Below are 27,435 nucleotides of genomic sequence, written 5' to 3'. Positions count from 1 at the left end.
GTATATTATTTCGCCTCGAGCGATCTTCTAATTCAATGATCTTTGATTCCTGAAGCTCCAGCTTCTCCTGTTGTAGTCTGAGAACTTCAATTAGATCATTACACGTCTGCGTGATGTTACTTGTGTCCTCTTCTACCTTTGCAGTACGTTCACCTAACTGCGCAACCTCAAGCTTGATTTCTTCTGACAGTGTTTTCATGTCAAGGTGTATTTTCTCATAGAATTTACCCATTTGAGGCCTCAATATTACTGCTTGGAGCCGTGCTGGACAAGTCTTCACTGGGTGGCGATTCAAAAACTTGAACTTCAGTTGCCTTTTCTCCAGTTTCTCCTCCTCGGGTGCCCTCCTCCTTTTGTGGCGTTGACACGATCCCTTGTGCTTTATTTTTATTTTTCCTCAGGCTCGGTGGGTAGTAGCTTGTCATTTTTATAGCTTTCTTTGGGCTCTTTTTCGATCTACCCATATGATCAGAGCCTGGGTTGTGATTAATGTGCAGGGGTCACTTATTGACACATAAAGAGAGGATTCAATTTCATCGCCTTGTATATGTTTGTTAATACAGCGTCTGTACCTCCTTTACATCCAACACACAGCTTATTTATGTTTAATAGTAATTTTATATATATACTTCCAGTATTAAGATTGCTGATGAGTCAGGGCGATACTGGGTAGATGGTTTTGTGTTGACTCTCGCCTAGTCAAAACTGGGCACAGTGCTATGGTTGTCCACAATGATAATCGTATACAATTTCACTATCAAGGTTGCTTAGTTAATCATAGTTAGTAGGGGTAAGCAAATTTTTATGGAGTCTTTCAGCTACCGCCTCCTTGTCACCGTGCTGTAGTTGCAATAATGATCATATACAGTTCCACTGGCAAGATTGCTTAGTTAATCAGGGTTAGTAAGAGTAGGCAAGTTTTTATGAACTTTGCGTAGCTGATCATAGGTGTTAGGGAGAGCCCTATGGTTAACCCTGATATATCTTAAGAAAGAACCACGTGATGACGTGCTGACGTGCCGACGAGTGCGGCGTTGATCGGTGGATGCGGTGTGCGGCCAGCTGATGAGCGGAAGCTGGAGCGTCCTCGTGGGTCCGAGTGAATGCCGAAGGCGCTGGGGAGCGTTACCTTGCTAAGGGAGATAAAGGCAGCAATTGGATGAAAGACTGCAATAAGATTGTGTGCCGGGAGTGAGGGCAGAGAATTGTACAGAGGAGCGACAGAGAAAGAGAAGTGTACAGAGGAGCGAACCACACCCGGGTCAGAGAGGGTCAGAGGACAAGAGGATCCCGAGCAGCGAAACAGAGGAGGATATCTGGAAGAACTGGAGGAGGGTGTCGCGAAAGGAACACCATCTGGGGGAGATAATGAGCTGAAGTACCTAAAGCAGCAGAAGCTGGAGTCACCGGGAAGCTGCACTGCAATAACCCGATACCTGCATCAAATTGAGGAAATCGAGGGAACACATCACTGAGCCCAGCAGTGTGAGTAGGTGTGACACACCGCAAAACCTGCCTACCTCTATTAACTTAAACTAACCTGTTATCACTATTATCAAAAATTTGAACACTGTATGATCTACTAACCTACTAAGCATGCTCCTTTACTGTCTGTGCATCAGGGGAATCTGTGCTGGCAATACACCTACTGAGTACATGTGTAAGGTCGCGCTAAGCCCCGTGCATTGGAGTACGCTAGTATAAGCATATAGAAGGGCTAGATTAGACCATGCGTGGCTTACAGCTACAGTTAAAAGGGCAATTAATGATAAAAAGGGGGCAATTAAAAAATATAAATCTGGAGGCGCTGACCCATCTCAACTAAGATATTACTCCAGAACAAATAGAAGAGATAGTAAAAGACCTTCCAGGAGGTAAAGCCCCTGGCCTAGACGGATACTCTTATCTATATTACAAGACTTTTCCCCCTCTCCTCCTCCCACATCTGTGTACATTATTTAATGAATTTCTGAGAGGAGAGCCAATCCCACAGTCTATGTTAGCTTCTTACATAACTGTCATACCGAAACAAGGTAAAGATCCAGCAGAATGTTTGAGTTACAGGCCAATCAGCATTTTAAACGCTGACCTGAAAATATTTACTTAGCTTTTGGCGAATAGACTGGGGGATTGGCTCCCTCAACTGATTTATAAAGATCAGGTGGGGTTCATTAGATATAGACAATCTGGGGACAATACCCGTCGTACCATCGACTTGACGAATATTATACATAAAAACAAAAAAGGGGCCCTCATTTTAAGCCTTGATGCTGAAAAGGCATTTGACCGCCTTAACTGCCATTTGAAGTTCCGTAACTTATCCCATTATGGCCTCAAAGGACTGTTTTTGAAAGCCCCTCCTTTATCTTTTTGAGACCCTTACAGTTAAAGTCCCAGTAAAGACACTTCAGCAAATACACTCAATATTTCTTGACTTCCTGTGGAACTTGAAAAGACATAGGATTTCAAGAGGGGTATTGACGGCACCTAAGTCTAAAGGGGGCTTCGGAATGCCCAATATTGCTCTTTACTACTGTGCAGCACACCTACGACATGTAGTCTCTTGGACCTCTCTGCTGGCCTACAATAAGTGGACAGAAATCGAAACTCTGGATGGCCCCAGTGCACCCGAGTGTATTGATTTGGGGACCACCAGCAGAAATAGCCAACACATCCCTATCGGCACCAATGGTATTCACAAGAGATATATGGCCGTATTAGAGTTAACCTAGCCACCCACAAGTCACCTCTCACTCCCTTCCTATATACACCAGACTTACCGGAAAGTCTAACTACTGACTTTGTGGAGTTCTGGAAACAAACAAAAGCGTTCCAAGTAAAAGATCTAGCACATCTCACAACTAAACGGCTTCTAACCGTGACCGACTTACTGACAGCCTCTGAAAAGTTTACCCCAATCACAAACACATACCCCTTAATATACCAGCATTGTCTACAGGTACTAGGGACCACACAGGTTCCAACTCTTAAGGACTGCGAACGCATCTGTTTGAGGCGCTCAACCTGGAAGGGGCTAATATCAGACTTATACAGCCTACTGTTGACACAGACATATCTGGAATCAGTTACCCACGCCTATATGCGCCAATGGGAAGAATGGATAGGACAACCGATCCCAATGCCTATATGGAAGCTGATATGGGATAAGGCTCCCAAGGGTTCTACATCAGCCATATACAAAGAAAATCAATTTAAGATTTTAATGAATTGGTATCACACCCCAGCGCTATTAAACAAGCTGAACCCACAAATTCCTGAAACGTGCTGGCGATGTAATGCCACTGGTGCCTCCCTATTTCATATTTTTTGGGAATGTACAGTAATTCAACCTTATTGGTCAATGGTTAAACAGGTCTTAGAGACAGTGTTACAAACCGATATAGGTATTGATCCCATGACTATCCTTCTAGGACTTTCCCCACAGAACCTTGGGAAATATAAATACAAACCATTTCTGCATCTGGTAACTGCTGCCAAAACCCTAATTCCTCTGTTCTGGAAACACCCATCCCTCCCATAACAACACGAGTTGTATGCCCGTGTACAGCATATGAGGATTATGGAATCTATGTCAGCCTCACTACACTCTAGAACACAGCACTTCGACAAGGTATGGTGTAGTTGGGACGATGTCAGGGACAACCTCCAATAGTTACTGTAAACTATACTTCTTCTCATGTAAGAGACAACCTTGGTATTGATGTTCTATATACAGGCAGTCCCCGGGTTACGTACAAGATAGGGTCCGGAGGTTTGTTCTTAAGTTGAATTTGTATGTAAGTCGAAACTGTATATTTTATAATTGTAGATCCAGACTAAACTCCAATTGTCACTGGGGCCAAATTTTTTTTAAAATTTTTTTTTGCTGTAATGGGACCAAGGATTATCAATAAAGCTTCATAACAGAGACCTTACAGCTCATCATTGCAGTCTGGGACTATAGTAAAGCATTCAGAAAGCTTCACCAGAGGTCAGAGGGGTCTGTCTGTAACTATGGGTTGTCTGTAAGTCGGGTGTCCTTAAGTAGGGGACCGCCTGTACTTCTTTCTCTTTATGACCCATGGGTTATCAGGTTTTGGTTATCGTTGGTTAGTTGATACATACATTTATAAGTGATATGTCTCCTTGGATTTTATGTCATGTATACAACTATATATAAAAGACACAAGGAAAGAGAGAGCTCCTGCATTAGCAATTTAATAGGATGCTAGAATTGTCACAATTAATATGCATGGACTTTCTATCTGCAAAGAATGTAACTGTATTGGATCCGAACTCTGCCTTTTGTATATAGCCATGTGAAATTCATTATATACACGCTGTATACGACTTCATTGACTGCAATGTTTGTAATCAATGTTTCTTTTTTCTTTATTTTTGTATTTGCTAATAATAAAATGTAAGTTGGAAAAAAAAATATATAAATCTGATGGGTCACCTGAGGCTTTCAATACTTACAAAACACTTACCAAAATCTGTAAGAAAGGAATAAAATCAGCCAGAAAACAAAATGAAAGACAGGTGGCCAAGGATAGCAAAACAAATCCTAAGTATATCAATGCGAATAAAATTTCTCAGAGCAGGTTGGACCACTTTATTCTGAAAATGTGGCATTGGTGACTGGAGACCAAGGGAAGCTAAATGGGTTTTTTAGGTCAAAGAAGAAAGAACTTCTGACGTGGACATTGCCAGTGTGGGTCATGCATCCTGTGTAGAGATGAGCGAGCATACTTGTCCGAGCTTGATGCTCGTTCGAGTAGTAGCTCACTCAAACGTGCTCGGACGAGTATTTCGCCTGCTCAAGAATGAGCTTTCACTTAAGGAAACACAGCGAAGAACAGTGAAGAACACAGTGAACACAGGATCACTTAAGGATCATTAAAGTGAAGAACACAGTGAACACAGCGAAGAACACATTGCAGATGTTTCCATACATCTGCTAACTTATCAGAAGACATGAATGCAAAACGGTGTTCTTCACAAAAATGCTCGAGTCTCCCATTGACTTCAATGGGGTTCGTTATCCGAAACGAGCACTCGAGCATCGAAAAAATTTGACTCGAGTCAAATTTATTGATCCAACCTAAGCTCAATAAAATCAATGCATACAAGGCTCCTGGACCAGATGGGTTACACCCTAGAGTTCCTTAACAACTCAGTTCTGTTATTGCTGTGCCACTGTTTAAAATTTTCATGGATTCCCTAATGTCTGGTAGGTGTGGTGCCAAATGACTGGCGCAAGGCGAATGTTGTGCCAATATTTAAAAAAGGCTCTAGAACTTCGCCAGGCAATTACATGCCTGTCTAACTTCCATTGTGGGGAAAATATTGGAAGGGTTAGTAAAAGACTATATACTGGAGTATGTGACATCAAATAGTATAATAAGTGACAGCCAGCATAGGTTTACTAAAGATAGAAGTTGTCAGACTAACCTGATCTGCTTCTATGAAGAGATGAGCAGATCCCTGGATGGAGATGCTGCTGTGGATATTTTTGCAAAACGCTGTCCCTCATAGATGCCTTATGGGTAAAATAAGGTCTAGTGTTTTTTCAGGAATCATTTGCAATTGGATTGAAAACTTGCTGAAGGATTGTATTCAGAGAGTTGTGGTCAATGATTCCTACTCGGAATGGTCAACAGTTATGAGTGGTGTACCCCTGGGTTCTGTACTTGGCCCACTATTATTTAATATATTTATTAATGATATAGAGGGAGGAATTAATAGCACCATGTCTATTTTTGCAGATGACACCAAACTGTGTAGTGTAGTATAGTCTATGGAGGATGTTCATAGGCTGCAGGATGACTTGGACAAACTGAGTGTTTGGTCATCCACTTGGAAAATGAAGTTCAAAGTAGATAAATGTAAGGTTATGCACCTAGGGGTTAATAATCCACATGCAACATATGTACTTGGGGAAGTAAACCTTGGAGAGTCCCTTGTTGAGAAGGACCTGGGCGCACTAGCATATCATAAATTAAATAACAGCGTGCAATGTCAATCATCTGACTCTAAAGCCAGCAAGATCTTGTCATGTATCAAAAGTGGTATCTCGAAAAGGAGAAAGTTTGCAGGCAACTGTGTCATCTACACCTTCATTACACCGTCAAAGTTTTTATGGAGCTACAGGTAAGGATCACCAGCTGTTTGGTGGTGCACTCTGATGAAAATGCAGTGAGGAATGAAGTATCCAGGTAAAAAGGCAAAAAAAGGCAGGTCACTCACCAAAAATGTACAGTCTTTATTTCAGCCAGCGGGGTATACAAGAGAGGAGCCGGGCACACCACAAACGACGGCCTGACATTTTTTTGCCTTTTTAACTGGATGTATCAAAAGTGGTATGGACTCTTATTTCTTGGAAGTAATAAAAATAGGAATAAAAATAAAGTACAATAAAAATAATTCATTATTGAACCCTCTTGATGAATGCCGTCATGAAAAAAAACCTGTAAAATAAACCACCAAATATAATTTTTACCCATTTCATCCCGTAAAAAATACAATAAAAAGTGATCAAACACTACTTCAGAATTATACTAGTACAAAGTACAACATGTCCCGAAAAAATCAACCAACTCCATAGACAAAAGTCTATGCTTCTTGGAAGACGGCAATGCCAAAATGATAGATTTTTTTCCCCTTATTAGGTTTTATTTTGAGAAATTTAGTAAAATGAAAGAAAAAAAATATCTAAGTATGGTATCCATGTATTCGTATAGACCCATGGAATAAAAAATAAGATGTTAGGCTACAAAAATAAGATGTTAGGCTACATGGTGAACACCAAAAATATAAAAAAAATAGTATCACCGAAAGATGCATCTTATCTCGCAAAAACTTTGCCCACACTTGGCCCCACTAACGGAAGAACTAAAATTTTATAGCCTACAAAAGGGTGCCAATAAGGAAACTAAAATCCACTAAGTTCTAACACTGTCAACTGTATGTCGCTCCTTTCTTTCTGCGGCTCGCTGTGCGCCCGTACAACAAGCAATGTCCACATGGGGGGTGTTACTGTGCTCAGGAGAAATTGCATTACAAATTCTAAGGCTACATGCAGACGGTCGTCCGGGGGAAATGTATATGCAGCCGCATATAATTTCAATTTCAGGGAGAAAAAATGCTAAACTCTGTTCTATTTGTACACTGTCTATAATCATATAAGAATATGAATATCGTCATATAAACAAAGTTGAGGTATGGGAAATGTTAGTAAGTAACTTATTTAGGGGGAAAAACTATCTCAACTGTCTCAAAAGCAGATCAAATAGCAAATTTTTGTTTTTATCATAAATGAACCCAATACATATCAACCAAAATGTACTACTAACATGAAGTACAATGTATAATGAAAAAATTATCTCAAAATCATTATGGTAAGTTAAAGTTTTAACCATATAACCAAATGCCGTATTACAAAATAAGCCAAGCATTGACATACAAACTAGCTGCATCCTGAAGGGGTTACTACTGTGGGGGTTATTTATCATTGGTTTTCCTGGGCTTGTTTGATGTAAAAAGGTTGCATGGAGGTTTTTGGGGACTTTTCACTGCTAAAAAGTCTCAAAGGATCATTTCCCCTTCTTCATTAATCTGGCATAAATATAGAACAACTGTTAGAGCAATGCCAGATCCATAAATTTTGCAAAAAGTCACAGTACTACAGTACCCTGCTGGTGTATGTACTGGGACTTTTTATGCATTTTGAGATTTTGGAAAAAAAAGACAAAAGACAATGAGAACATTTAAAGTGTCAAAGCCACTTTAATGAATCTGATGGGCAGCGTAACTCAAACAATAAACATAGAACTGTCCCAGGGAGCCGCCTATTGATAAATAACCCCCTGTGTATTTTACAGTAGTGTAGACTTGTACCGTGTACCACAATCACCTCAGGTACATAAGATCAAGGTCAACAGTGTCCCACCACAAGCAATCTATGTGGGAGAAACAGGTCAGAGACATCATTAGCGCATGAACTCGCACTGATCATATATTAAAAACAGAAGGACATTATAATGGGGATATTATAATGGGGGCTGGGCAGGGAACATTACTTTTGGGGCTGAGCTTGGGATATTAGTATGGGGGCAGTACTATCGGGGGTTGTACATTTTTGAAAAGGGAGGGAGCTACAAAAAAGGGGTGCTATAAAGGGGGCTATACTAATGGGAGGGGGTTTGATAAGAGAGCACTATAAAGGGGGTTCTACAGAAAAGGTGAAATTTTAGATTGGTGCTGCAGGAATACATTATATACATTATATGGATTTGGGTTTGGGTTAGATATGGGGTATTTGCTAGGCACACAATTTATTTTTCTGTCATCTACACATGCCTGCTCGGTCCAGCCCCTGGATGCATAGGCCAGCAGATACATAGGCTGATCCTTCTAATGCACTGCAATACATGGTTATTGCAGTGCATTGGTATGAACAAGTGATCACTAGTTCAGATACTAGTAATGTGAAAATAAAAAAAGTTTTAAAAAAACACAAACACAAAAAAATATAAGTATAAAAAGTCCCAAAAGCCCTTAACACATATAAAACAATAAATAATTAAAAAAAATGGAAAAAAGTAAAACAAATACGAGATTTTATGTATCACGATGTCCCAAAATGTCCAATCTATAAAGATATAAAAATGGGTATTCCCGACGGTGAACCCTGTAACGGAAAAATGCGCTCAAATGTCCGAATTGACACTTTTGCAGTTTTGCAACACATAAAAAACATAATAAAAAGTGATCTAAAGGTCACACTGTCCCCAAAATGGTAGCAATGAAAATGTCAGCTCGTCCTGGAAAAAATGACATCTTGGCCAATTCCGTACTCCTAAGTATGACAAGGTTATTGAAGTCAAAATATGGTAAAGGTAGTAATTTTATGTTTGATATATAAGTTTTTACTTTTTGGCTAAATCAATTAACACCTAGTAGAACCTATATAAATTTGGTATCCCTGTGATCATATGTAACCAAAGAATATATTAGAGATGCCATTTGGAGTGTACAGTGAAAGACGAAAAAACAGCGTCCACAAGAAAATGCGGTTTCTTGTCAATTTTACCGCATTTTGAATTGTATTTCCACTTCCCAGTACAAGGGATGGAATATAAAGTAATGTCACTGAGAAGTAAAAATTTTTATGCAGAAAATAACCCCCTTACACCTCTTTACATGGAAAAATAAAAAAGCTATTGAATTTTGAAAGTAGTGAGCGATAAACAGAAAGTAAAATGGAAAAAGCCCATCAGGGACAAGGGGTTAAAATGCCCCCGATACCACATGATAAAAAGTTGCCAAATCCTCTAGAATAAGGATTTGTGGCACACGTGGAATTTTGGTTAAGTTTGGAAAGGCAATCCAAAGGCTCCACTAGTGATATTTCGGTAACATTGTGTTTCCAACACGTTAACTAAACGCAAAGTAAATGCAATCTTACCTCAACGTGCAATCGGAGGTGGAGCCTTTGGATTTTGTTTCAAAACACAACCAAAATGCCACGTATGGCGTAGCCCCAAGGCTCTACAAACACATGATGGCATCTGAAAACTATTCTGCCCTAAAAAAAAGCTCAATGGCGCTCCTTCCCTTTAGCGCCCCGCCATAAGCTCTTACTTTGAGCACAGTATATTCTTAGATGCATTTTCTACTTTTATTCAGTTTATGTGGGTAAATTTTGTGGTTAAATGAATGTATTAATGATAAATATTTGTGAACTCCAAATTAAACTTTGGATTTCAACAAGCTTTCTTGCTGTATTGAACAGTTTGAAGGGTGAAGTTAATCGGGGTGATATTAACTGAACTTAACTTAACAGAACTCCCAAAACCCCTATAGAAATGAAATTATCCCTAAAATAATTGATTTAAAAAAAATGTTTGAATATTTGAGAGAATGTTGTTCGATTAGTGATCATTCTAGCATCATAATAAAACAAAAGGACACTTATAAAATGACGCCAACACAAAGCTGAGATATGCTAAATGTTAGTAACCAATTTGGGCAGTAAGACTATAGGGCACATTTATTAAGGGTCCTCGGACCGCATTTCCATCGGGTTTCCCAACTATTTCCATTCGGCAACGCATTTAACAGGTTTTTTTGGTGCAATCGCAATGACTTCCATGTGACACAAATCGGTCCTCAACTTATTCGGACTGAGCGCGGGATTTAAAATTCAAATTGTCACAAGACATACACCGAGAAGAGGATGGTGAACTCCAGCGGACCTCAGCGGGGAAGCAACACATGCAGGATATCGTGAAACCAATTAATGGCCAATGTTGGTACCACATGTCAAAAACAAGCATTTCAGTACAGACAAACAGAGTGAAATGTTAAAGGTACCGACTCAATATATAGTTTTTGAAAAAATAGATATGTGCAAAAATAAGCAGTGCTTAAGCAACCACTGCTTATTTTTGCACATATCTACGTGGCTGCTATTGTAATCCTTGCATCATTTTGCACAGATTTGATTGATTACATAGGACATGAACTTGCACATGTTGGTGCTTTTAAATGTTTTTAACTTGTCTGTAGTATGAATTTAAATAAAGATATCTGATATTTTTTCAAAAAATATATATTGAGTCGGTACCTTTAACATGTCACTCTGTTTGTCTGTACTGACATGCAGGATATCGGGCGCACGATCTTGGTGAATCGCGCCGGACTTCATCCTCATCGGACAGTCCAGATCGGGGATCATGACCGGGTAAGTAAATGTGCCCCTATGTTTACAAAATTCATCTTTTTCATAAATAAATGTTAAATATAGCAACCAAAATTTCCCACTATTTTGACTTAAAAATAGCTCGTATATATTTTGTATATTTTGTACTTACAAAATGTCACAAAAAAACTAACTCAAAAACACTTGAGTAAGCTAAAGCCTTCTAAAGTTATAACCGAATAAAGTGACACATGCTGGTTTGCAAAAATAGGCCTTGGTCCTAAAGGTGCATATGAGCTTGGTCACTAAGGGGTCAACAACTAGATACTCAAGTTGTATGCAAATTACCTGAGAGAGGTCCAATGAATCATTATCATATTCAGTTGTCCAGCTTATTCATGCCTGGGAGGCATAGCTACACCCCACTGCTGGACTGACAGCCTGTATAATGGTGTGACACTCCTGGTGGCTCCTCTATGTACTTCCTGGTGCTAGTGGCCACGCTCCCTGCAGCCTGTGTGTGTATGAGAGATGCAACTGTTCCAGGATGCAGCCATGTGTATGGAAGGAGAGAGCATGTCAGGTACATGAGTAGCTGATGTCTGTGTCTCACACATGCTTATAACAGAACATGTCAGGTACTTGTGTAGCTGATGTCTGTCTCACACATGTGTATAGGAGAACATGTCAGGCACGTGTGTAGCTGATGTCTCACACATGTGTATAGCAGAACATGTCAGGTACTTGTGTAGCTGATGTCTGTGTCTCACACATGCGTATAGCAGAACATGTCAGGTACTTGTGCAGCTGATGTCTGTGTCTCACACATGTGTATAGCAGAAAATGTCAGGTACTTGCATAGCTGATGTTTGTGTCTCACGCATGTGTATAGAAAAACACTGCATGTTAGGTACTTGTTTAGTGCATGTCTGTGTTTCTCACATGTGTATAGCAGAACATGTCAGGTACTTGTGTAGCTGATGTCTGTGTCTCACACATGTGTATAGCAGAACATGTCAAGTACTTGTGTAGCTGATGTTTGTGTCTCACACATGTGTATAGCAGAACACGTCAGGTACTTGCGTAGCTGATGTCTGTGTCTCACACATGTGTATAGCAGAACATGTCAGGTACTTGTGTAGCTGATATCTGTGTCTCACACATGTGTATAGGAGAACAGACCATGTCAGCTGATAAAGCACAGACACTAGCAATGCTTTACTATACATTACACACAGACATGAGCAGCGGGGGGAGAGGGGAGGGGTAACTGATGACATCACTTTCTCTCTCCATGTCCCTAGCCTAATTAACATAATAAAGAAAAGATGATTTTTCAATGACTAATGCATGAGTTGACTATATAAAGGCTGGGATGGAAACCTTGTGAGCTGCTCCAACAGGTAGTGGTGACAGGAATAGTGACATAGACCAGATAACAGGTGTCCATAAGGAGTTATAAACATTTACCTTTTGTTAGGTGGACTTTATTCTCCATTGATTTGGACCGTGAGCCTTTATGACAAGTTTTTAATGAGTTTCTGCTGCTCTCACTGGTATTGCTCTCTGTGTTCATGGTTACCGATGACAAATCACTCTCGCAGCCACCTTCTCCATTAATGCTCCCCTCATTATGGCTTACATCATAATCTTTTTTCATCCTAAATTAAACAGGACAGCACAATTAAATATCATTACCTGTTAAAAGTGATATGACAAATATTTTTAGCAAGTCATTATATTGTAAATTTTAGGTCAAGATGTATCATAGTGACTTATGATTATTACATTTTTATTGAATTTACTCTTGTATAGTAGTAAAAAGAGAAAAAAAGACAACAATTTGGCCAGAAATAAGTAGACTAGAAAATGGTCATGGTTTGATGGCAAATATAGGAGGGAGTATATCTAACTTAATATAGGAATAAATCTGAATTAGCGATTGCTTCTATAGAAGATTTTCCAGACTAACCAGAATTTAAGAATTTAATATGATTATTTGTTCTAAAGGCATTCCTTTTTGTCTTGGGTGTAGTTTAACCAGTTAAGGACCCTTTCCTGTTTTTTCATTTCCATTTTTCACTCCCCACCTTCAAAAATATATAACTTTTTTATTTTTACATGTAAAGAGCTCTGTGAGGGCTTGTTTTCTGAGTAACAAATTGCACTTCATAGTGATAGTATTGAGTATTCCATGCCATGTACTGGGAAGCGGGAAAAAAATTCCAAATGCAGTGAAAATGGTGAAAAAACGCATTTGCGCTTTTACGGCTTTCACTGTTTGCCCCAAATGACATGTCTACTTTATTCTTTGGGTCGGTATGATCACGGGGATTCCAAATTTGTATATTTGTTTTATAATATTTTCATACATTTACAAAAATTAAAACCTCAAATGTACAAAAATGTTTTTTTTTTATTTTGCCATCTTCTGGCGTTAATAACTTTTTTATACTTTGTTGTACGGAGCTGTGGGTGGTGACATTTTTTGCGACATTTGATAATATTTTCAATTATATAATTTTTAGGACTTTTCGATCTTTTGCTCACTTTTTATAGTTTCAAATATTTTTCAAAATGGCAAAAAAGTGGCATTTTCGACTTTGGGCGCGATTTTCCAATACGGGGTTAAACGCAATGAAAAAACGTTATTATTATATTTTGATAGATCGTGCATGTTTTAGGAATTGTCGTTACCTGATGTGTTTATGATTTTTACTGTTTATTTATATGTATATCAGTTGTAGGGAAAGGGGGGTGATTTGAATTTTTAGGGTTTTTTTATTCTAATTTTTTAAATTTAACTTTTTTTATTTTTCTTTTTACTATTTTTCAGACTCCCTAGGGTACTTTAACCCTAGGTTGTCTGATCGATCCTATCATATACAGCCATACTACAAAATGGCAGTATATGGGGATTTTCCTCCTCATTCATTACAATGTGCTGATAGCACATTGTAATGAAGGGGTTAAAACGAGGCAGCCTCGGGTCTTCAGAAGACCGGAGCCTGTCATGGCAATGGATCGCCACTCCCCGATGACATCACGGGGAGTGAAGATCCTAGGCAGGGTGGCGGCGCTTCTGGCAGCTTTGCCGGCAACAATATCTGGATGCAGCAAAGACTTACTGGCTATGGAGGGGGCTCAGCCCGTGAGATCTCTCCATGCACAGGGACCCGCCGTCCACTGTGAATACACGGCAGGCGGTTGTGAACCGGTTAATTAGATGTGATTATGGAGTTCACTGAGAGAAGGGTATTTCCCTACTTCTCCTGCTCATATATTTTTAGACTCTCAAATTCCCTCATAATATATTACCCTATTTTGAGGCCGCATTGTTCAGACTTCCAAGAAACATAATATCAACTTTTTAAATAGTTTCTGACTGTGACTTAAAACCGACTGAGGCTTAAAACCATAACTGCCCCCTACAAAGTAAAAACAACAATGTATATAGGAGTGGGTTGGCTAGACCTTATGGGCCCTGGTCCTGAACACTGACTCAACTCCAGAAAGTCAATGAAGAAAATTCCCATTTATTGGTGTCATACAACACATAAAGTGATTAAAAGCCTTATAAAAGCATTAAAAAAAATTAAAAATATAAAATCCTTCTAACGAGTTTCGGGCTGGACAGCCCTTTCTCAAAGATAGGAATGAGAAAAATGATTAGCTCACAAACATTTATGCAAAAGGTAACATGTCACAAACAGCTAAATCGTTAGCAACCTCACTACGGAGGACCAATCAAATGGTCCTTCATTATGGTCCTCCCTATATATTGTAACCTACATGTGCATTCCAGTAAATAGATTACCTAGCTGGGGCCACAGTTGAGGAATTCTTTGATTGTGTAGTTCTCTTTTGTGATCTCGGACATGAATACACTCCTTTTATGTCTTATACTCTCGCAACATTTGCACCTAGTGTGCCTACATTTGAAGCTCCCTATGGTTTTTGGAAAAAAAGATAGGGCAGGTGTTATTTTCCTGTTTTTGAGCCGGCTCGGGGCCAAGATGTTTTTAAGAGACCTCAATCTTCTATAGGTGAGTATCAGGTTTTGAGTAATGAGATCTTTGAGGTATGGGTCATGCCTCAAGATTCTCCAATGTTTCTGTAATATCTTTTTTTATGTTATTTCTTTCTTTAGAATAAGTAGTTATGAAACGGAGTGGATAATCGTTCGTTTGTTCAGGTTTCATCCTGGAGATTAGGCAATCTCGTTGGCTGAAAGTTCCTGCTCTTTGGCAGGCAGCAGAAACAAGAGAATGAGGATACCCCTTACATCTAAATCTTTTATCATAGTCCTTGTCAAGCGTGCAGTTGCGCCTGATACGCTTATATTGCCCAAAAGGAATATTTAACAGCCATTTTTTAAAGTGACTGCGTTAAAAGTTTAAATAGCTGTTGCTATCGACTTTCTTAAAAAAAGTCCTTGTGCTAATCCTATTTTCGGGTGTATGGAAAATAATAATATCCAGAAACTCAGCATTATTGTTTGTGATGTTATCAGTAAAGCGTAATCCCCAAGTGTTGTTATTGATGTCATTAATAAATGACTTGGCGCCATCGAGGTCCCCCTTCCAAATTATGAAAATATCGTCAATAAACCTTTTGCAGACGACACAGTTTGTGTATAATGGATGTTGATAGAAAATACTTCCAATCACTTGGTCATCGGATTATATCTTCATTACAATGGATATCTCCTCTCTATATACTAACATTGCCCATGACCTGGGTGCACATGCTGCTGCAAATTATCAATCCAAGGATCCCAACTAGAGATGAGCGAACACTAAAATGCTCGGGTACTCGTTATTCGAGACGAACTTTTCCCGATGCTCGAGTGCTCGTCTCGAATAACGAACCCCATTGAAGTCAATGGGAGACTCGAGCATTTTTCAAGGGGACCAAGGCTCTGCACAGGGAAGCTTGGCCAAACACCTGGGAACCTCAGAAAAGGATGGAAACACCACGGAAATGGACAGGAAACAGCAGGGGCAGCATGCATGGATGCCTCTGAGGCTGCTTAATCGCACCATTATGCCGAAATTATGGGCAACAGCATGGCCATGACAGAGTGACAGAATGAAGCTAGATAGCATGTAAAACATCCAATAATTGACCCTGACACTATAGGGGACGGCATGCAGAGGCAGAGGCAGCGGCAGCAGGCTAGAGAGTGGCATGGCGACATACCCTAATTGGACTCAGGCTTCAAACCAATGGGTGTCAGAGAGGAACCAAAGGAGGTGAGCAAGAAGCGCTCAAATAATATCGGTACATGATAAAAGTTTGCCAGTATATTTTGTGGATTACACAGCAGGGTGGCGACAAAGTTAACATGGAAGCCATGAAAACAACCCAAAATTCTGCCTGACACAGCTCGTTTGATAAGGGGACCATGTATGCTTACAGTTCATGCCAGTCGCTGCACTGGCTGCCAGTCTCCTTTTGAATACAGTTTAAAATAATAATAACCCTCATCCATAAAGCTCTGTATAATGCTGCACCCCCCTACCTCTCCTCTCTTATCTCAGTCTATCGCCCAACCCGTGCTCTTAGATCCGCCAGTGATCTTAGATTAACCTCTACCCTAGTGCGGACCTCCCACTCGCGTCTCCAAGACTTCTCTAGAGCTGCACCAATTCTATGGAATGCTCTGCCCTGGACTATCAGACTAATACCTAACCTCCAAAGTTTCAAACGTGCTCTTAAAACCCATTTCTTTAGGCAAGCCTATAACACTCATTAACTGCATGAAGTTTTAACTCTTCTACTAACCCGTCCTGTGTCGTCCTCCCATCTGTTATCCAGCAACCAACAGGCACCAGACTTCTCTGCAGTCCCATTCACCCTGGACCTGGTATATAAGATGACGGCTGAGTGGTTCAAGCGACAGCAATTCCATTTATTATATTTTTTTCTATTCCCTAAGAAGAATGGCTTGACCATTAAATATTCTTTTACCTCGTGTTACCCCATCATCTTCATAAACCGTAAGCTCTGGCGAGCAGGGACCTCACTCCTGTTGTTCCATACAAATGTTGTGCTCTGTTACATTACATTTGTATTTGTTTCCTATGATTTGTAAAGCGCTACAGAATATGATGACGCTATATAAATAAAGATTATTATTATTATTATTATGGAGGCAGTGAACTAGTAGTAGATTAAAGGTGCTGCAACTATGTTAGTTGGATCTTGGGATGGAGCTGGCGCTCTGCAGCCAGGCGAGCTTTTGCCAATCCAAGCCCCTGTCTCTAGGCTACTCCCCAAACAGCACTTCTAAGAACCTTTTGTATAAGATCAAGTGTAGTAGCGTTCTTATAAGTTTAGGATATGGCGGGTGAGGGGAATGTAAACAGATGCGCAAGAAGCGCTGAAATAATATCCCTAAATGGTAAAAGTTTGCAAGTATATTTTGTGGATTACACAGCAGGGTGGCGACAAAGTTAACAACTTTGATGTGGAATGCCCTGTAATAGCTCTTGGGCGGTGTGCCTTTTATCGCCTAGGCTCAGCAGTTTCAGCACCGCCTGCTGTCGCTTAGCGACGGCACTGCTGCTGTGCCTAGAGCTACCGACTGATGGCGCCATGCCCACGGATGGTAATTCGGAGGAGGAGGAGGTGGAGGAGGGGTGGGAGGAGGTATAGTAGGCCTTTGAGACCTGGACCGAGGTAGGCCCCGCAATTCTCTGCGTCGGCAGTATATGACCAGCCCCAGGGTCAGACTCGGTCCCAGCCTGCACCAAGTTAAGTGTAGTAGCGTTCTTATAAGTTTGGGATATGGCGGGTGAGGGGAATGTAAACAGATGCGCAAGAAGCGCATGATGCGCATGGAGCTGGCGCTCCGCTGCCAGGCGAGCTTTCGCCAATTCAAGCCCCTGTCTCTAGGCTACTCCCCAAACAGCACTTCTAAGAACCTTTTGTATAAGATCAAGTGTAGTAGCGTTCTTATAAGTTTAGGATATGCCGGGTGAGGGGAATGTAAACAGATGCGCAAGAAGCGCATGATGCGCATGGAGCTGGCGCTCCGCTGCCAGGCGAGCTTTCGCCAATTCAAGCCCCTGTCTCTAGGCTACTCCCCAAACAGCACTTCTAAGAACCTTTTGTATAAGATCAAGTGTAGTAGCGTTCTTATAAGTTTAGGATATGCCGGGTGAGGGGAATGTAAACAGATGCGCAAGAAGCGCATGATGCGCATGGAGCTGGCGCTCCGCTGCCAGGCGAGCTTTCGCCAATTCAAGCCCCTGTCTCTAGGCTACTCCCCAAACAGCACTTCTAAGAACCTTTTGTATAAGATCAAGTGTAGTAGCGTTCTTATAAGTTTAGGATATGCCGGGTGAGGGGAATGTAAACAGATGCGCAAGAAGCGCATGATGCGCATGGAGCTGGCGCTCCGCTGCCAGGCGAGCTTTCGCCAATTCAAGCCCCTGTCTCTAGGCTACTCCCCAAACAGCACTTCTAAGAACCTTTTGTATAAGATCAAGTGTAGTAGCGTTCTTATAAGTTTAGGATATGCCGGGTGAGGGGAATGTAAACAGATGCACAAGAAGCGCTGAAATAATATCCCTAAATGGTAAAAGTTTGCCAGTATATTTTGTGGATAACACAGCAGGGTGGCGACAAAGTTAACAACTTTGATGTGGAATCCATGAAAACAACCCAAATTTCTGCCTGACACACCTCGTTTGATAAAGGGACGATGTATGGAGGCAGCTATATGGACGACTTTTGGAGGTAGCAATGGAGACAACGTGTGGAGGCTGCTATGGAGACAATTTAATTTGGATAGTGCCTGTATGTGGCAGTCCCAAACATTTTTCAAACCAGAGGAGCAGGTAGGTGGCCCTCCAGTAAAATGGAATAGATTGAGTGCCTGTATGTGGCAGTCCCAAAAATGTTTCAAACCAGAGGAGCAGGTAGGTGGCCCTGCAGTAAAATGGAATAGATTGAGTGCCTGTATGTGGCAGTCCCAAAAATTTTTCAAACCAGAGGAGCAGGTAGGTGGCCCTCCAGTAAAATGGAATAGATTGAGTGCCTGTATGTGGCAGTCCCAAAAATGTTTCAAACCAGAGGAGCAGGTAGGTGGCCCTGCAGTAAAATGGAATAGATTGAGTGCCTGTATGTGGCACTCACAAAAATTGTTTCAAACAGAGGACCGGGTAGGTGGCCCTCCAGAAAAATTAAATGCATGAAGTACTATAGCAAGAGCCAGTGGGCCCTGTCAAAAAATAGCCATTTTCCTCTGCTTTACTGTACAAAGAGGAGGAGAAGGAGGAAAATGAGGAGGAGGAGGAGTGGATCAATTATTCAGGTTGAGCTTCCTTCACCTGGTGGAGATTGGAAATTCTGAGAAATCCAGCCTTTATTCATTTTAATAAGCGTCAGCCTGTCAGCGCTGTCAGTCGACAGGCGTGTACGCTTATCGGGGATGATGCCACCAGCTGCACTGAAAACCCGCTCGGACAAGACGCTAGCGGCAGGGCAGGCAAGAACCTCCAAGGCGTACAGCGCCAGTTCGTGCCACATGTCCAGCTTTGAAACCCAGTAGTTGTAGGGAGCTGTGTGATCATTTAGGACGATGGTATGGTCAGCTACGTACTCCCTCACCATCTTTCTGTAAAGATCAGCCCTACTCTGCCGAGACTGGGGACAGGTGACAGTGTCTTGCTGGGGTGACATAAAGCTGGCAAAAGCCTTGTAAAGCGTACCCTTGCCAGTGCTGGACAAGCTGCCTGCTCGCCTACTCTCCCTCGCTACTTGTCCCGCAGAACTACGCACTCTGCCGCTAGCGCTGTCAGAAGGGAAATACTGTTTCAGCTTGTGCACCAGGGCCTGCTGGTATTCATGCATTCTCACACTCCTTTCCTCTGCAGGGATGAGAGTGGAAAGATTTTGCTTGTACCGTGGGTCCAGGAGAGTGAACACCCAGTAATCGGTGCTGGAATAAATTCTTTGAACGCGAGGGTCACGGGATAGGCAGCCTAGCATGAAATCTGCCATATGCGCCAGAGTACCAACGCGTAAGAATTCACTCCCCTCACTGGCCTGACTGTCCATTTCCTCCTCCTCCAACTCCTCCAACTCCTCTTCTTCTGCCCATACACGCTGAACAGTAAAGGACTCAACAATGGTCCCCTCTTGTGTCTCACCAACATTCTCCTCCTCTTCCTCCTCATCCTCCTCCACCTCCACCTCCTCCGATATGCGCTGAGAAACAGACCTGAGGGTGCTTTGGCTATCAACAAGGGAATATTCTTCCCCTGTCTCTTGTGACGAGCGCAAAGCTTCCGACTTCATGCTGACCAGAGAGTTTTTCAACAGGCCAAGCAGCGGGATGGTGAGGCTGATGATGGCGGCATCGCCACTGACCATCTGTGTTGACTCCTCAAAGTTACTCAGCACCTGACAGATATCAGACATCCACGTCCACTCCTCATTGTAGACTTGAGGAAGCTGACTGACCTGACTACCAGTTCTGGTGGAAGTTGACATCTGGCAGTCTACAATCGCTCTGCGCTGCTGGTAAACTCTGGATAACATGGTCAGTGTTGAATTCCACCTCGTGGGCACGTCGCACAACAGTCGGTGAGCGGGCAGTTGGAGGCGGCGCTGCGCTGCCCTGAGAGTGGCAGCATCTGGGCTGGACTTCCTGAAATGCGCACAGATGCGGCGCACCTTCGTGAGCAAATCAGACAGATTGGGGTATGTCTTGAGGAAACGCTGAACTATCAGATTTAACACATGGGCCAGGCATGGCACATGTGTCAGTCTGCCGAGTTGCAGAGCCGCCACCAGGTTACGGCCGTTGTCACACACAACCATTCCCGGCTTGAGGTTCAGCGGTGCCAGCCACAGATCAGTCTGCGCCGTGATGCCCTGTAATAGCTCTTGGGCGGTGTGCCTTTTGTCGCCTAGGCTCAGCAGTTTGAGCACCGCCTGCTGTCGCTTAGCGACGGCACTGCTGCTGTGCCTAGAGCTACCGACTGATGGCGCCGTGCCCACGGATGGTAGTTCGGAGGAGGAGGTGGAGGAGGGGTGGGAGGAGGAGGAGGCATAGTAGGCCTGAAACACCTGGACCGAGGTAGGCCCCGCAATCCTCGGCGTCGGCAGTATATGAGCAGCCCCAGTGTCAGACTCGGTCCCAGCCTCCACTAAGTTAACCCAATGTGCCGTCAGCGATATATAGTGGCCCTGCCCGGCAGCACTCGTCCACGTGTCCGTCGTCAGGTGGACCTTGTCAGAAACGGCGTTGGTCAGGGCACGGATGATGTTGTCTGACACGTGCTGGTGCAGGGCTGGGACGGCACATCGGGAAAAGTAGTGGCGGCTGGGGACCGAATACCGAGGGGCGGCCGCCGCCATGAGGTTGCGAAAGGCCTCGGTCTCTACTAGCCTATAGGGCAGCATCTCCAGGCTAAGCAATCTGGAGATGTGCACATTAAGGGCTTGGGCGTGCGGGTGGGTTGCACTATATTTGCGTTTCCGCTCCAGCGTCTGGGGTATGGAGAGCTGAACGCTGGTGGATGCTGTGGAGGATCGTGGAGGCGACGATGGGGTTTTTGTGGCAGGGTCCTGGGCAGGGGGCTGACTAGCAGCTGACACAGGGGAAGGAGCAGTGGTGTGCACGGCCGGAGGTGAACGGGCTTGTTGCCACTGAGTGGGGTGTTTAGCATTCATATGCCTGCGCATACTGGTGGTAGTTAAGCTAGTAGTGGTGGAACCCCTGCTGAGCCTGGTTTGGCAAATGTTGCACACCACAGTCCGTCGGTCATCCGGTGTTTCCTTAAAGAACCTCCAGACTTCTGAAGATCTAGCCCTCGCCGCAGGAGCCCTCGCCACGGGAGCTTCACTAGTTGACACATTTGGCGCTGATGCACCAGCTCTGGCCCTGCCTCTCCGTCTGGCCCCACCACTGCCTCTTCCAACCTGTTCTGGTCGAGGACTCTCCTCCGTCTCAGAAGCACTGTGTTCACCCGGCCTCTCAACCCAGCTTGGGTCTGTCACCTCATCATCCTCCGATCCCTCAGTCTGCTCCCCCCTCGGACTTCCTGCCCTGACAACAACTTCCCCACTGTCTGACAACCGTGTCTCCTCATCGTCGGACACCTCTTTACACACTTCCACTACGTCAAGAAGGTCATCATCACCCACAGACTGTGACTGTTGGAAAACCTGGGCATCGGAAAATTGCTCAGCAGCAACCGGACAAGTGGTTTGTGACTGTGGGAAGGGTCCAGAAAACAGTTCCTCAGAGTATGCCGGTTCAAATGCCAAATTTTCCTGGGAGGGGGCAGACTGGGGGGGAGGAGGCTGAGGTGCAGGAGCTGGAGGAGTGGCGATTTCGGTGACATGGGTGGACTGCGTGGAAGACTGACTGGTGGTGGACAAATTGCTCGAAGCATTGTCAGCAATCCACGACATCACCTGTTCGCACTGTTCTGGCCTCAACAGTGCTCTACCACGAGTCCCAGTAACTTCAGACATGAACCTAGGGAGTGTAGCTCTGCGGCGTTCCCCTGCTCCCTCATCAGCAGGTGGTGTCTCACCCCGCCCAGGACCACGGCCTCTGACCCCTGCAGTAGTTGGACGCCCACGTCCCCGCCCTCGTCCTCTACCCCTAGCCCTCGGGTTAAACATTTTTAAAATGAGAGTTATAACTTTATTTTTTTTTTTACTTTTTTTTGTTTTTTTTTGTGTTTTTTTTTTTTGTGTTTTTTGTTTTTTTTTGAGTTTTTAAAACCAAACAATGCTATCCTATTGCTATGGCTATTTTCTAGCCAAGTATCAAAGCACACTACTATGCCAGATGAGATGACACTGAGTTAGTGCCTAATTGAAATCCAACCCCTACTAAATTTTCCCACTTCGGTCTTTGCTATGGATATGTGCGTCACTAAGCGCAGAACACAGCGGTCGCAAGTCTCACTACAAATTGCTCAGAATTGGCTAGTACATGCACTGCAGAAAGTACAGCCACCAGCAGATCAACCAGAAATCAAATATATAGAACGCTACTGTATGCGTAAGTAAGCTCTTTGTATTCTCCTATGGCTATTTTCTAGCCAAGTATCAAAGCACACTACTATGCCAGATGAGATGACACTGAGTTAGTGCCTAATTGAAATCCAACCCCTACTAAATTTTCCCACTTCGGTCTTTGCTATGGATATGTGCGTCACTAAGCGCAGAACACAGCGGTCGCAAGTCTCACTACAAATTGCTCAGAATTGGCTAGTACATGCACTGCAGAAAGTACAGCCACCAGCAGATCAACCAGAAATCAAATATATAGAACGCTACTGTATGCGTAAGTAAGCTCTTTGTATTCTCCTATGGCTATTTTCTAGCCAAGTATCAAAGCACACTACTATGCCAGATGAGATGACCCTGAGTTAGTGCCTAATTGAAATCCAACCCCTACTAAATTTTCCCACTTCGGTCTTTGCTATGGATATGTGCGTCACTAAGCGCAGAACACAGCGGTCGCAAGTCTCACTACAAATTGCTCAGAATTGGCTAGTACATGCACTGCAGAAAGTACAGCCACCAGCAGATCAACCAGAAATCAAATATATAGAACGCTACTGTATGCGTAAGTAAGCTCTTTGTATTCTCCTATGGCTATTTTCTAGCCAAGTATCAAAGCACACTACTATGCCAGATGAGATGACACTGAGTTAGTGCCTAATTGAAATCCAACCCCTACTAAATTTTCCCACTTCGGTCTTTGCTATGGATATGTGCGTCACTAAGCGCAGAACACAGCGGTCGCAAGTCTCACTACAAATTGCTCAGAATTGGCTAGTACATGCACTGCAGAAAGTACAGCCACCAGCAGATCAACCAGAAATCAAATATATAGAACGCTACTGTATGCGTAAGTAAGCTCTTTGTATTCTCCTATGGCTATTTTCTAGCCAAGTATCAAAGCACACTACTATGCCAGATGAGATGACACTGAGTTAGTGCCTAATTGAAATCCAACCCCTACTAAATTTTCCCACTTCGGTCTTTGCTATGGATATGTGCGTCACTAAGCGCAGAACACAGCGGTCGCAAGTCTCACTACAAATTGCTCAGAATTGGCTAGTACATGCACTGCAGAAAGTACAGCCACCAGCAGATCAACCAGAAATCAAATATATAGAACGCTACTGTATGCGTAAGTAAGCTCTTTGTATTCTCCTATGGCTATTTTCTAGCCAAGTATCAAAGCACACTACTATGCCAGATGAGATGACACTGAGTTAGTGCCTAATTGAAATCCAACCCCTACTAAATTTTCCCACTTCGGTCTTTGCTATGGATATGTGCGTCACTAAGCGCAGAACACAGCGGTCGCAAGTCTCACTACAAATTGCTCAGAATTGGCTAGTACATGCACTGCAGAAAGTACAGCCACCAGCAGATCAACCAGAAATCAAATATATAGAACGCTACTGTATGCGTAAGTAAGCTCTTTGTATTCTCCTATGGCTATTTTCTAGCCAAGTATCAAAGCACACTACTATGCCAGATGAGATGACACTGAGTTAGTGCCTAATTGAAATCCAACCCCTACTAAATTTTCCCACTTCGGTCTTTGCTATGGATATGTGTGCCACTAAGAGCTAAACACAACGGTAGCAAGTCCCCCTGCTAATTCCTCACAAAATGGTACTAGATGCAAATTAAAATAAAAAAAGTAGAACGTTATTGTAGCCCTAAGAAGGGCTGTTGGGTTCTTTGAGAATCACTCCTGCCTAACAGTAAGCTAATAGAACACCCTAACGCTTTCCCTGACCAGCAGCAGCTCTCTCCCTAGCGGCATCCAGACACAGAATGATCCGAGCAGCGCGGGCAGCGGCTAGTCTATCCCAGGGTCACCTGATCTGGCCAGCCAACCACTGCTATCGACGTGTAAGGGTACCACGTCATGCTGGGTGGAGTGCAGAGTCTCCTGGCTTGTGATTGGCTCTGTTTCTGGCCGCCAAAAAGCAAAACGGCGGGAGCTGCCATTTTCTCGAGCGGGCGAAGTATTCGTCCGAGCAACGAGCAGTTTCGAGTACCCTAATGCTCGACCGAGCATCAAGCTCGGACGAGCATGTTCGCTCATCTCTAATCCCAACATCTCTCCTGTTCAACAGTCCTTTATAGTGGAGTCAATCCTGTTCATATTACAGCATAATTATTTTTCATTTTTGGACAACATCTACTTACAGTGTAAAGGCATAGCAATGGGGAGCAAATTTGTCCCCAGCTTTGCAAATTTATTTGTGGGCTCCTTCAAGGAAACTATTATCTATCAACATCTATTATAAACCTGTTTTGCCCTTTGTATTTATGTTTATATATGTATTAAATTATCTGTATACATTATTCATTTATTTCTGTGTGTTTATATATATCAATTTGTTTACAGAAGGTACCATCTCTTAATTAGAAATAGGGTTACATGTATGCATATTTCATTTTTTTTCCATCCACCTAATTATGTATTTATCCTCCTGATTATTTATTTATCAACTCACCCCAAATATATACACACATCATACTATACAAGTATGTGTATATCATAAGTCACTCTAGATTCTGCATAATATGCCTCGGCCCCTGGTATCAGCATATCTACTAACACATTAGTTACCATTTAGTAACATTGAGTATACTCTCACCTGCTCCGTTTTTCACTCTGCGCATGTGCGCTGACCTTCTCGTTTGTTGGCGCAGGTGCATCGAAAGGGAACTCCGTACCCACGCGCACGCCCAATATATCCTTACGGCGTGGCCTTCCTGCAGGTACCGGGCGCCGAAAACATTATTTAATTCCCCTCCCTCATGGCATCAAACCAATTGTAAGTTGTTCATGCTATCTGTTTGGTTTTTGTGCATCATGACATAATTGTTTACATATGCTAATTGTGTTCAAACCCGCATTTTATTGTTCCCTCATAGTGAGGTCGCTAACGATTCAGTTGTTTGTGACACATGACCTTTTGTATAAATGTTTGTGAGCTAATCATTTTCCTCATTCTTATCTTTAAGAAAGGGTTGGCCAACCCCAAACACATTAGAAGGATTTAATATTTTCACCTTTATAAGGCTTTTAATCACTTTATTTTATGTGTTGTATGACATCAAAAAATGTGGATTTTTTCATTTCCTTTCTGCAGTTGAGTCAGTGTTCACTGCCGTAGATAGTCCTATACCGGTGGCCAGCGCCCATAAGGTCTAGCCAACCCACTCCTATATCCTATACACGGCCTACCCTCGTCTTGGAAATGGCATTCTTTACTTTGGGCTAGAGGAGCAGCAGTCTGTGACCAGGATTCATCTCATCGTGATACCGCTACCCTGCAAAAAGGGTTTGATGCCTACTAGCCAAGGTGGCTTTTGGTGAGCACCCCATTGGGGACCGTTTTTGATCTTTTCCCCTTTATCTTACGATATTACCTGAGACGCCACCCTCCGTTGTTGTTTTTGTCTTTATTTCTATATATAGCCCAACAATGTGGCCTTTGTAGGTTTAGGTTTTTAAAACCATGTCATGCCTATCATTGTTCTGGCAAGTCCACTGCTAACATGTCAACATGACCGCTTGAACCGAACAATAAGGCTATATTCACATTGCCGTATGGGGACGTATATACGCCCAATGTATATACGGCTGATAAATGCATCCCTCATAGATGGCAATGGACGCATGGTGCCCTACAGGAGCAGTACGGTGCAGTACACGTGCAGCACTGTACTGCTCCTTACCCTGTGAAAAGATATCCTATCTTTTCTCGGAATATGGTGCCGCGCACCATATGCCTTTCCCCGTCGCCTCCGTGTGCCCACTGTGCTACGGTACAGCGGGCAACGGCAGTGTGAATGCGCCCTAATGGCTATATTGCCATAGTAACCGAATTGAAGTGGTTATATTCTATAAATTGTAATGTATTGGAAAAAGAATTATAACAAGAGGAGGTAACTAACAGAATTTTTTTATATTCTGAAAAATATTATAGATAATTAGATCTTGTTGATTATACATACTACATGGTAATTTTATGGATAGAGAAAGGGGCATCAAGATTACCAAATTGTACCCAAGTCTGACACTTGCCATGAGATCCTTCACTGAAAGCTTTACACTCAGGGCAGATGTTCCTCACTGTAGGAAAGTTGAAAGCATTGATTAAACTATGATGAGGATGCTTTGGATATGGGCCTTATCGTCCATTCTCTATTAGATTTTGTTAAAACATTGGCAGTCAATTCATAGTCAAATATCTTGATAGGTGCATCTAATACAATCTCTTATTAAACATTTTTTTTTTATTAAGTCATAGACATAAACACATTCAGGTATAGTCATTATGTGAAACAATTCAAGACTCTGTTTTACAATATTTAGCATGCATTAACCCCTTAACGCTGAAGCCACTTTTCACCTTCCTGACACGGCCCATTTTTTCAAATCTGCCCTGTGTCACTATAAATGGTTATAACTTTGAAACGCTTTAACATATTCAAGTGATTTTAAAATTGTTTTCTCGTGACACATTGTACTTCATGTTAGTTGAAAAATTTTGGTGGTATGTTTTGCATTTATTTATGAGAAAATCAGATACTTGGTGAAAATTTGGAAAAATTCTCGATTTTCGAACTTCAAAATGTTCTGCTTTTTCCACACATAGTCATAACAGCAAAAAAACTTAATAACTAACATTCACTGAATGTCTACTTTATGT

The 27,435-nt window shown here is 42.5% G+C and overlaps 1 protein-coding gene across 2 annotated transcripts in view; it reads right to left on the bottom strand.

Annotated features, from left to right (window-relative positions):
* PCNX2 (pecanex 2) overlaps window positions 1-27,435 on the bottom strand; it is a 454,272-nt gene that overhangs the window by 18,399 nt on the left and 408,438 nt on the right. For both annotated transcript variants that reach the window (XM_072141166.1, XM_072141167.1), the window contains one exon: window positions 12,176-12,366. In XM_072141166.1, the coding sequence (XP_071997267.1) occupies window positions 12,176-12,366 (191 nt within the window). The remainder of the gene's footprint in view (window positions 1-12,175; window positions 12,367-27,435) is intronic.

The sequence above is a fragment of the Engystomops pustulosus genome, chromosome 3, assembly GCF_040894005.1.
Source record: "Engystomops pustulosus chromosome 3, aEngPut4.maternal, whole genome shotgun sequence".
NCBI classification, from domain to species: Eukaryota; Metazoa; Chordata; class Amphibia; order Anura; family Leptodactylidae; genus Engystomops; species Engystomops pustulosus.
This window is presented reverse-complemented; position numbering and strand designations above follow the sequence as displayed.